At 44.3% G+C, this 12,358-nt stretch overlaps 1 protein-coding gene across 1 annotated transcript; it reads right to left on the bottom strand.

Moving 5' to 3' along the window:
• Positions 1 to 3,672: 3,672 nt before the first annotated feature.
• LOC134565964 (androgen-induced gene 1 protein-like) lies at positions 3,673 to 12,114 on the bottom strand. Its single transcript, XM_063425665.1, has 6 exons — positions 11,935 to 12,114; positions 6,652 to 6,792; positions 6,022 to 6,123; positions 5,130 to 5,245; positions 4,527 to 4,678; positions 3,673 to 4,286 (listed from the first exon to the last, which is right to left on the bottom strand). Exons 1-6 carry the CDS (start codon positions 12,082 to 12,084, stop codon positions 4,252 to 4,254), a joined length of 696 nt encoding a protein of 231 aa, XP_063281735.1. The 5' UTR covers positions 12,085 to 12,114; the 3' UTR covers positions 3,673 to 4,251.
• Positions 12,115 to 12,358: the final 244 nt, after the last annotated feature.

Below are 12,358 nucleotides of genomic sequence, written 5' to 3'. Positions count from 1 at the left end.
TGTCAGTATGTTCATACGGGCTGCATAGTATTGCAGAAATTCATCGTCACTGCCTGGGAAACGCACAGATGTGAATATACTAATGGCAGCCCCCATATTAAATAAAAAGCAGTCTTCCATTGTCAAAAAAAATAAAAAATATGCATCTTCCATCATTTTCACTTATTATATTCTACCTTCCTTACACCAAGAGGTCCTAAGCTGGTTTTTAAAGCAGGTTCGAGTTTATAATTAAATCTGTCACCATGTTTGTATAAATGTTATATTTATCTTTATGTACACACATGGCCCCCCTTTATCTTGTGTATTGCTCTTTGTATATTGTACTTACTCTTATTTAAGTACAGTGCTGCGGAATGTCTTGCTAGTAGTAATACCTTATTTTATATAAATGTTACAATTTGTTTTAAAAACACTCTCTGTAGAAATTCCTTGTAATTAGATCACTTGTGAAGATAAGTTGCTAATTAAGGAAGATAAAAAACACAGTAATTAGCAACTTCTCTCTAGCAATACAAACCGCAAGGTGATAAATCTTCAGAGATCCAGCAATTCAATCAACATAGGAGACGTATAGAAAATCCAAAATATGTAACTAGCAGATTCTATGCAGCATCTAAAAAAAAGTAACGCAAAGATATTAGAACGATTTCACAGTAACTCAGTATTATGCCGATATATTGAATATTTCCTCCAGAATTTTCCGAAAATGGCATCCCGGATCACAGGGCCAGAATTGTACTCTAGTTTCATACAAAGACCCCTTAATCCTGCTCTAAATCCTTTTAACGAAGTACCATGGTCTGACCGTAGTAAATAGAATCACTCAAATAGTTAACCAGGTCAGCCATCGATGGCTGCCAAATCGCCCCTTATAGTATTTATCTGAAAGAGTTAAACAAGTTGGCTATTAACGGCTGCCAAATCCCATTTTTCGCCCTATTTTTGGGGACTCTGGACTTCCTTTCAAAAATACGTTTACTTTGCACGCTCTGAAAGTATCGCTTACAGAGAGCATCTTCTGACAGGCCCCAAATAGCTGTCTCTGTCACAGGGTCCCACTTTCCCACAGAGGGGGATACAAAGGCACAGCAGAAAAGGCTGACATACTTCAGCAGTGAGATGGGACCACCCAGACAGACTCAGAGTGAAGAGACTGACCGGAGGTGAGATCAGAGACTTTATACTGAGTGAATAGACAGACCATAGGATGAGATCAGATGATATTACCGATGATATTACCAAAACAAACCGAGAGAGGTTAACAGCTGCCAACAGCTATCATGCAGGATTCCTTACAATCTAACAAGAACATAAAGGATCTATGAACTGCCTGGGCACTATCACAGCAGATCTATTTACGCAGAGCAGGTTTTTTGTGGTTGTAATAACTGTTGACTGTAGGAGGATTTGCCAGGTTATGACATTCTAACCACTTCCTGATTTGTGGTCACTTTCTCCAGCGCGCAACAGGCACCGTACGGAAACGAATCAGCCTGGGAGGCAAACATTTCTTTAGTGGCCTTTAATTCAGATTATAGTCTTAGTTCTTGAAGTGTTACAAGGTGCTATAGTGTAGATTGCGAATAAGATTACACTATGGGGTGCAGCAATCCCAAGCAGCAATGGGAAGTGGTAACTGGCTGCAAGTGTCATCTCTACGTCTATAACGGCCTCCCAGTACTGGTAGGAATTGGTAGAATAAAAACCAAATAAAAGTTACCTGCACACTATCCCAAATCCCTATGCAGATTTAAATAAACAGAGGTTTTTAGGACATTAGATTGTAAGCTCACCTGCCACATCAAGGCAAACCTCTTAAGAGAGTCCCACACCGACTTTTCACCTTGCTTCCTTTAGCATCAGGCAAATAAATCTCTAATGAGACAGAGACAGGTATTTTCCTTAACCCCTACATACTTATTAACCCGTAATAGGGATCACATGGGATGGGCAGCAGCATTGTAATATGGCTGTGTGGTGCAGAAGTATGAATTGGTATGGCTAAGGCAGAGGGTAGGGGGGCTGAGCTGTGGGTAGTCTGGTACCTTCATTCAGTGGTAACATTTTTGAAAAAAGGTTTATAGAGGGATGGGGTCAGGAAACCCCAGGCACTACAACCACTTCTATAAGAAGAAATGGTTATAGTCTCTAGGGTGTCCCTTTAAGAATCACTAAGCAACAAATTTCAGATTTACTCAAGCTTAGATTTGAGCACAAGCAATAAATTGAAACAGACAGCGGTTACAGGGTTAATAAGCGAGTGGCAGACCACCCACCAATAATATTAGGACAATATGGCTGGGACGCTCCTGGTTAAAGAGCATTTAAGAGACTTACTTCAGTTTCAGTTTATAGGTTTATTTGCCGCCTGGAGGCTTTGAGGCAAATATTGCAGATTTTCATAGTTTTGCTGGCAAAAAGTAGGTGAATTTATGTTGTGTGAATATTCCTTCCAGTTGCATTTGGTTAAAGCGTACTTGGTAATTTTTTGGTGTTTGATACATTTTAGTGTTTATTAAATATCTAAGTTTCAATTCTGGAGAAAGTATTTTTCTCATCAAATTCTGCTGATCCCGAGTGTACCGAGAATTTAGTGAATAGAGAGCAAAAAACCACACAACGCTTTTACTAAAGGGAGGAACACACAGCTCAATAAATGTATTATTATAATTTATAGGTTTATTCCACAGTGCAATTAACTTTAATCTTATACCAGCATTAACAATGAGTGTTAAAACTCAGATAAAACACACCATTTATGTAAACAAGGAGACTCATTTAATAATTGGCCATTTCAGATTTGACGGCATTAATAATAAATCTTCCAGTAAGGGGAATGAGTAGAACACATTCTCTGCAGACATCTGTTTAATTGTTGAGGATGTTAAAGAAACCAATCCAACTTTAATGTATTTTGATCGATTTTTTTCGTTTCTGTCAAATTAGTATGTAAAATTATTTTGCGCAAATCGTTATAGGTTTTTGTGCACAATATGAGAATTTTTTGCAGAATTCTGCAACAAGAAGCCGTCCTCCTGAGCCACACAACCCCCATGCCAAAAAAAGACTTCCTTATCAAATGTATGTACACAGTTCAGCCACTTAAAAGCACTCCATGCTCTGAACGGCAAAGCAGCCTTTATTAGAAGGAGAGGACTCCCAGGGAGGAATACAGGGTTATTTACTAAAACGAGAATTCTAAGCCAGAATATCTGAACTGAACGCACTGCTGACATTTTTCCAATTCATCTGTTTTGACCTTGAATTTGAAATTCACGTTGAATTCTCCCTTTAGTGAATTAATAGTAACCTTTTATAGCTTCCTGTTTCTCTGACAGCCAGGTTGTGAATTAAAAGCAGATTACTCAGTGCTGTCAGGGGCTGAGCTGTGTACATACATCTGATAAAAAAAAAAAAAAAAAGGATTTCTGGCATGAGGGGGCGTGGCTAAAGAGGCCGGCTTATGGTGTCGCATTCTGCAAAACATTTTATTTTATTGTGCAAAAATGAATAATACTGCGAATACCGGAGGTGAAAATCTAGCATATGCAGAGTGTACCTTTAAGGATAAAATTTTTTTGTCATTAGGCCTGCCGCTGGTTACATTAGACTTCTGAATACAGCTTTAAATTCATTCATTTTTCCTTGTCTAACTAAACGCCACAGATATCCACACAGTGTATGAGCCCAACAGAAAACATTCCACTAATTCCTATTAACATATAAATCTTTAGAATTGTTCCTTGCAAAGGGATGCTGGGAGGAGGGGGTGGGGGACTCTGTCCCATGAAAGTAAGCTGGGAGGTCAGACTTAGTGCAGATTGGGGACTTATTTTGAGGTAGATCAGTACAATATGGTCACAACTACATCCTGCCTTATAAAGCAATCAGAAGGCAACACTGGTTGAAGCACAATCAAAGGGAATCCTTTACCCATTGTAAACTTTAAAATACATATGATGAGTCCATCACAGCTATTGGATGCATGAACACACGCTCATTGGCTTCATTGTTACCCAGAATCCTCTACTGTGGAGGAAGCAGCTACAGAGACATGTCTGTGTCAAGCCCAAACCGTCCCTTCATTGCATTTGTTGATCCCACAGGCTGGCGGGAACTGCCAAAAAATAAAAATATACTCAGCCCACAATTATTAAAAATTACTTCTAAATAATTCTAGATCGGATGATTTTTCTCCTCCACCAGTTCTGGGGAGAGTAAATGGTCCACGATCCTCAATCAGCTCTTTTATTTCACCTTCTTCTTTGTAGATTTTCTGCCACCTGTAATGAAAACATGTTATGAGATGGAGATAAAGTGATAAATGGCCGAATGATACCCAGGACCGGTCTTGTGTCTTCCCTTGTTTAGTGCAGACATGCCCCACTAGAAGGGCACATAGTGAAGCTGTAATTATTCACAGATAACACAGAGCTGATCTGTGCCTGGCGGCAGACGGTACAATGGCAGCTCTGTGTCTAGATACAGGGTCTGGGATATTAATCTGTAGTTTTATAACTCACCCCACTGCAGCCGTGTTAGAGACTCGCCCAGCTGATAAAAAGGAATGATGATGAGAAAGGATGTGGCAAAGAACAGGCTCTTGCCTACAGCATCCAGTTTCTCCAAGATGGGGTACGCCCAGATACCAGAAGCCTGATGCACCCACAAAAGCCTGGAGGAGACAAAGCAAAGGTTACTGAAATCAAGCCATTGGCAGCCCACTCGTACAGCTCAGAGTCACGTGCCCCCCCTACGGCAATTAACAGGGATCTGAATGCAATGACATGCCGGTTCCACACTTAAAATACATATTACATTACTTACATTTACACACACAGTTTGCACACACTCGAACACGCATGTCATTTCTAGGCAATATGCTACTTGGGGCTACCAGTGCATCCTAGAGAGGAGAAAACAGTAGCCGTAGGCTACTTCCCCTGAGGTACATGGCCAGTTTTTGTACATTCATAGTAACCCACCCAATGTGTAGAGGAAGAGGGTTTAACAGACAGATTCAAGGAATTCGTTAAACAGCCAGGAAAGCACAGAAACAAACTGCCAAACGCGTTGCTTTTCACCCAATGTTTCAACATGGTTAATTAATTGTAACAGCGTCTCACCAGGATATGTAGGCCAAACAGAAGATGCCCAGGACCAGAAGCGCATTCTTCTTGCTGGGATATTGGTGGGAGCAAGCAAACAGCTCAATGAGAAGCAGAGGAAGGACATAGGTGTGCTGGAAAAGACAAGGCAGGAATATATTCACTAAGTGGGACTCCAACAGGTCTCTCTTTAAACCCTCCTTACTTCCCAGCTAATGACCCCGTAATGACAGTAAGATTTAGTAAACAGAAAGGAAAAGTCCTCTACAGCAGGATATACAAACAGCTCTAGGACATACAACAGATGTGTTCAGAAAGAGAATGTGCACAGATAATGGGTGGTCATGACACATACAGGTAAGGAGTGTGCACAGATATGTGGGGATAGCAGACAGAGCAGAATACTGGTAAGAGTGTAGACAGAAAATGGGTGGTACAGGTAAGGCGTGTGCACAGATATTGGATATAACATACACGTACAGGTAAGGCGTGTGCACAGATATTGGATATAACATACACGTACAGGTAAGGCGTGTGCACAGATATTGGATATAACAGACACGTACAGGTAAGGCGTGTGCACAGATATTGGATATAACAGACACGTACAGGTAAGGCGTGTGCACAGATATTGGATATAACAGACACGTACAGGTAAGGCGTGTGCACAGATATTGGTAGAGCAGACACGTACAGGTAAGGAGTGTGTACAGATATTGGATAAAGCAGACGTGTACTGGTAATGGGTGTGCACAGATATTGGTAGAGCAGACACGTACAGGTAAGGCGTAGGCACAGATATTGGATATAGCAGACACGTACAGGTAATGGGTATGTACAATTATGTATGTATGTATGTATAGGGATTACAGTCAGAGTAGCTCACTTGAACCGGGGTGTTAGTACTTACCATGGCGTGATTAAGCCATTGTGGAATAAAGCTGTCCAAGACCTCAGGGTAGACTAGCTCCCGGTCGTACGCATAAATACTCCAGAACGAGGTCACAACAAACTGAAACGGCACACAGACTGTTTGAGAGAGAGAGAGAGAGAGAGAGAGAGAGAGAGAGAGAGAGAGAGAGAGAGAGAGAGAGAGAGAGAGAGAGAGAGAGAGAGAGAGAGAGAGAGAGAGAGAGAGAGAGAGAGAGAGAGAGAGAGAGAGAGAGAGAGAGAGAGAGAGAGAGAGAGAGAGAGAGAGAGAGAGACACACACAGTCTAATATACACAAACATACTGTTTACAATAGACACACAAACTGACTATAAGAAACACATGTGCTAACTGGCACACAGACTGTTTGTGATATACCCACAGACTGAGAGAGAGAGAGAGAGAGAGAGAGACACACACACAGTCTAATATACACAAACATACTGTTTACAATAGACACACAAACTGACTATAAGAAACACATGTGCTAACTGGCACACAGATTGTCTAAAAGGCACATGAACGGTCTATAACATTTATAAAAACAGAACGTCAGTGTGTTGAAACTACAAGAATATCAGGATTTTACTCCATCTTTCTGAATACCTACAACTCCAACTGGGAAAGCCAGCACAGAGAAGATCATGTCTCGGAGCTTCACTATGAAGGAACTCAATCCATTCTTTCTGGACACAAATAACGGGCAAAGATCAGCCAGAACGCACACTCCAAAAAAGATAGTCTGGAGAACCTAATGAAAGAGTATGTTGTGAAAGGTTAGTTAGAAATAAAATGTACAGTGTCTCACACAGTGTCTCGTACAATCATGCCCACTCATTAAATCTTTAGTACATTAGTACCATTACAGAGGAAACTTTGCACTGTCCCCACTGACAAACACAAAACAGAACTCAAATGGTCTTCTAAGCCACAACAATCCTAAACATAGACTAAATAAAGTGGCTGGGTTAGTGTATTTCCTATGCAATGGTAGAGGGACAATCCTTTGGCAGTACGGTGGTAGGTGGCCTTTTTTGGAGGCATACTGGGGTAACTGGACCTTCCTTTTGGCAGTATTGGGGTAGCTGGACCTTCTTTGACAGTACTGGGGTAAGTGGATCTTTCTTGATTAGTACTGGGGTAGCTGGACCTTCTTGGACAGTACTGGGGTAAGTCGATCTTTCTTGATTAGTACTGGGGTAGCTGGACCTTCTTGGACAGTACTGGGGTAAGTGGATCTTTCTTGATTAGTACTGGGGTAGCTGGACCTTCTTTGACATTACTGGATCCACCATTGGCAGTACTGGGATTACTGGACCTTCCTTGGGCAGTACTTGACTAGCTGTTCCCTCTTTTGTGCATAGTATGGGGGCCAACGTGTAGTAAGTAGCTGATTTGAAAAGAAATGAGCCTCTCTGGTAAAGGATTAAGGGGGCAATATTAAGCAGGACTGGTTCCATCTCATGAAACGTTTATTCGTCACACTGTGGATTGTAGCAGGATGTAGTTATGTTGATTATCCTAACATGGTCAGATGTCTGGTTTTCATCATTCCCAACTTCTGTAACACGTGCTGTTGCCGAGCTCCTAGGAGTAGTGCAAACGTTACAAATGTGGAGATGGATTAATAGTGACGTGTGCTGAAATATCTAGTGATTTATAATGTGCTCAGTAGATCTGGAATCCCATAATGGGGTGTCTCATCACCAGAGCCAGGCAGCATCAGCCATCGCAAACAGGTGCTCATACTTTTCATATGGCGGAGGATCCGATCTGTCATTGAGATGACAAATATACCAGTGGAATCCCATTCTGGCAGACTCATTAGTGCTGGTACCAGGTCAATGATGAGTAACTACCGTGTTTGTCACAGATTCAAAGAATCCACAGTATAATTTAGTGTTTAGCACGTTCTACTAGAATATAGCCAAAGCTTGTTCTAAATCCAAACAGGCAGCCTGGGTTATAATACTCCACGTGTCACAAGGCACACTGATAGGGAAAGTGAGCAAGTTTGGCAAAAATGGAACAACACTCAGGTGGATGAAGGCTGAGGATGGTGTGTGTTGGATGCATTTTTTTTTTCTTCGCTGTCCTTACTGGGAGATTTAGAGGCCAGGTTTAGAAAAATGACATTCACGTGTCTGTAGAAGGCAATTAATGGTAAAAGTACCGGTCTTTTAGTTATTAGGAATACAAAATGTATTCCTAACTCTCTAATGTCAGTCTCTCTACTACTATAGGTCACACACTCCGTTTGGAATAAAAGTTAAGAAAATAGAGGATTCACTTACCATTTTCCAGAGCTGCTCACCTCTCCTTTAGTGACGCCGCGGAGGAGACGTGACCAGCAATTTGAACCTAATGCACATGTGTGTCATTTAAAGTTTCCCATAGGAAAGCAGTGCATTAATACTTTCTTATGGGCTTTCCACGTCACGTGGCACAGACAGACCTCTAGTGTCCGTCATACTGCCAGCCACTAGTGGAGGACTTAACCCTGCAATGTAAACACTACAGTTTAACAAGAACAGTAATGTTTTACATTGCAGGGTTAAAAGGACAAGGGGTTCAATGAAATGAAGTTGGCTGGGGGACTATAGTATACCTTTAAGGTGACAGTACACCTGTCTAAATGTGACAGAACAAATACCTGTAGCAGCACTAACTAAATCTTTGGGCGTTTTATAGAAATTGGTTAGATGCCTTTTTTAATGCCCCGTTTGCAATAGTTATTTTGTTTTGTAGCCCTTGTGCTTCCCTTCAATGTTAATACCCTCTCCTTGCCATTTCCCGTACCTGCGTACACAATGTCACAACTCACTTGCTGACCCATTCCTCCTCACCTGCAATGCCCAGTTATACATCATCAGGGAGCTCAGTGAAGTCTTCTGGGAGTTGTAGTTAAACTAACAGTTTGAAAAAGTAGCGGATATCTGAACAAGTCCCAGAAACCCCTGTTCTAAACAGACCAGGAGCTGCGCAAGAGAGCTTAGCACCTGTCAATCAACTCCCCGGCTGTCAATCGTCGCAGTCCGGGATTATACACACACTGCATAGGCTAGCATAAAGCTGCCTTCTAAAAGGTGGGCCACGATTCAGGCTGATCATGACATGTCATGTGTCCTTAAGGGTTTAATGTAAACAGTAAGCTTCATATCAGGGAAGACAGGTTCACAGAAAAGATTTAGTGCACGTGTAAAACATGGATCATTTGTAAATGGATTTCAGACGTAATAGAACACAGCACGTTTGAGTAATATCTCGGTACACTGAGCGCCAACAGTACATAATCTGAATTCTTGAAACTTAGTTACATAACACAGAGGCTGAGATTTGGGTTTCATAACCTCTGATTAATGAGAACAGCTCCCCTGTCTTATCCAAAATAAATCCTAACACTCAATTCTGTTGCATAACCAAATCTTCTGGGACAGTGCACTCAATTGAGAAAACCCCACAGTGACCTCAGGGAGGTATGTTGTGTACTGCTAAGACGTCCACACGGCTAATTCACCAAACTCTGGATTTGTCTAGGTCATCAAAACATTAATACGAATTCAGGAACTACACACAGGGAAAGTACCTCCCCTAAGATCAGCTCCAGCCAAAAGATAACTGCCAGAGAAGAAACAAGATGGCACCTTGATTGTGCCAAAATCTCCTCAAATGCTAACTCCTTGAAGGGATACTGCAGGCACCAGAATAACTTTAGCTTAAAGGGACACAATAGTCACCCAGACCACTTCAGTCACCCCAGGTTTTAACCCTTCAGATGTAAAAATCTTCCTGACAGCCGCTATAGGCACATCCAGCGTGCAGAAAGTCCATAAAACCATCACCAGCGCCGCGGGAGCCCGGAGCTGGATTAAGGTAAGTAGCTGAATGGGCTTTAACCCCTTCAGTGCCATGGGAGGGGGACCCTGAGGGTTTCAGCGAATGCAGGCAGTGGTGTTTGGTCATCGAGTGCATGGAACTAAAATTGGACACTCGACCTCGCACACACCGCTGAACTTCCATCTCCGCCTGCATTAGTTTCTATACATCTGAGAATAACACTGTTCGGTGGAATCATTTCCACGAATGAGGGGCACACGATCAGCATAAGGGTGAAAGCATCTATTCTGTATTTTCTGTGTTTTCATGCTCCAGAAAGAGAACGATCACTACCTCAGATTCTATGGTACTATTTTGGGCAGAAGCCAAATGTGCGGTCGGTCAAAACTTTACTCCGTTGGTGTTTCGGCTCTGTTCGTGGGATCTGACCGCTTTTCGGGTAGGTTGTGCGCTCAGAAGGGGTACATGGTTGTTTTACGTCAGACGTAATGTATTCAGGGCCACACAAGGCCTTTTATGCAAAAGCCCCTACATTAGGATCCCATGCAAATATACAGGGTAATCCTTCCCATGATCCTCTGTGCCGGTAATTATCTCTCAGGCACAGAGGATCATGGGAAGGATTACCCTGTATATTTGGATGGGATCCTAATGTAGGGGCTTTTGCATAAAAGGCCTTGTGTGGCCCTGAATAAAACCAGTTGACTCCCAGAACTGTTACTGGGGGATTGGGAAATATCTGCTAAACAGTGCTTCCTTTCCAGGTTCAGAGAACCCCAGTGGAGATTTGGAATGTTATCATTGCAGCTCCGCTACATGGATGTCGTCACTGGGGTCAGGATAATGCAAAAGGGATAGTAGGAGCCGCACTCAATCCCAGCAGCCACCGGGTGCTCTGGAGTCGGACCAACAATCCCACAATGATAAGGCAACACAAGAAATTCTCCAGGCACTCGAGAGAAGCAACAAAAAATTGAGCAGCAACGTTCCGACCGGCTAAGAGGTCTCTTTCAAGCTTGCAGGTCGAAACGTTGATGCTCTTTTTTTGTTGCATTAAAACTGCCTGTGGCTTTAACACCTTGAGTGCCTGGAGAATTTCTTGTGGGGTCAGGGTGATGTCACAGGGGTCAGGGTGATGTCACTCTGGTGGTGTCACAGGGGTCCGGGTGATGTCACAGGGGTCAAGGTGAGGTCACTCTGGTGATGTCACAGGGGTCAGGGTGATGTCACAGGGGTCAGGGTGATGTCACTCTGGTGATGTCACAGGGGTCAGGGTGGTGTCACTCTGGTGATGTCACAGGGGTCTGGGTGGTGTCACTCTGGTGATGTCACAGGGGTCTGGGTGGTGTCACTCTGGTGATGTCACAGGGGTCTGGGTGGTGTCACTCTGGTGATGTCACAGGGGTCTGGGTGGTGTCACTCTGGTGGTGTCACAGGGGTCCGGGTGATGTCACAGGGGTCAAGGTGAGGTCACTCTGGTGATGTCACAGGGGTCAAGGTGAGGTCACTCTGGTGATGTCACAGGGGTCAGGGTGATGTCACAGGGGTCAGGGTGATGTCACTCTGGTGATGTCACAGGGGTCAGGGTGGTGTCACTCTGGTGATGTCACAGGGGTCAGGGTGGTGTCACTCTGGTGATGTCACAGGGGTCTGGGTGGTGTCACTCTGGTGATGTCACAGGGGTCAGGGTGGTGTCACTCTGGTGATGTCACAGGGGTCAGGGTGGTGTCACTCTGGTGATGTCACAGGGGTCAGGGTGGTGTCACTCTGGTGATGTCACAGGGGTCAGGGTGGTGTCACTCTGGTGATGTCACAGGGGTCAGGGTGGTGTCACTCTGGTGATGTCACAGGGGTCAGGGTGGTGTCACTCTGGTGATGTCACAGGGGTCAGGGTGGTGTCACTCTGGTGATGTCACAGGGGTCAGGGTGAGGTCACTCTGGTGATGTCACAGGGGTCAGGGTGATGTCACAGGGGTCAGGGTGATGTCACTCTGGTGATGTCACAGGGGTCAGGGTGATGTCACTCTGGTGATGTCACAGGGGGTCCTGCTCTCACCTGGTTGATGAAGGTCAGGTATTTCCATCTCCCCCCATACGTGTGAGCCCCGTGTCCCAGGGTGGAGCCGGTAACCTGCACGTTCTGCCAGAGACCGAACACATACCATGCCAGGGCGGCCGAGTGAAGGACACAGACAACCGCCGCCATCTTGGTGCTCTCACTGGGCGGGACATACCATCTCCGGCCGCTGGGGGGGGGGCGGGACATACCATCTCCGGCCGCTGGGGGGGGAACCATCTCCGGCCGCTGGGGGGGAGCGGTACATACCATCTCCGGACGCTGGGGGGTGGCGGGACATACCATCTCCGGCCGCTAGGGGGGAGGACATACCATCTCCGGCCACTGGGGAGAGCGGGACATACCATCAACGGCCGTTGGGGGGGGGGGACATACCATCTCCGGCCGCTAGGGGGGGGACATA

Source organism: Pelobates fuscus, chromosome 6 (genome assembly GCF_036172605.1).
Source record: "Pelobates fuscus isolate aPelFus1 chromosome 6, aPelFus1.pri, whole genome shotgun sequence".
NCBI lineage: Eukaryota > Metazoa > Chordata > Amphibia > Anura > Pelobatidae > Pelobates > Pelobates fuscus.
Note: the sequence above shows the minus strand (reverse complement) of the source record. Positions and strands in the feature narration are given on the sequence as shown.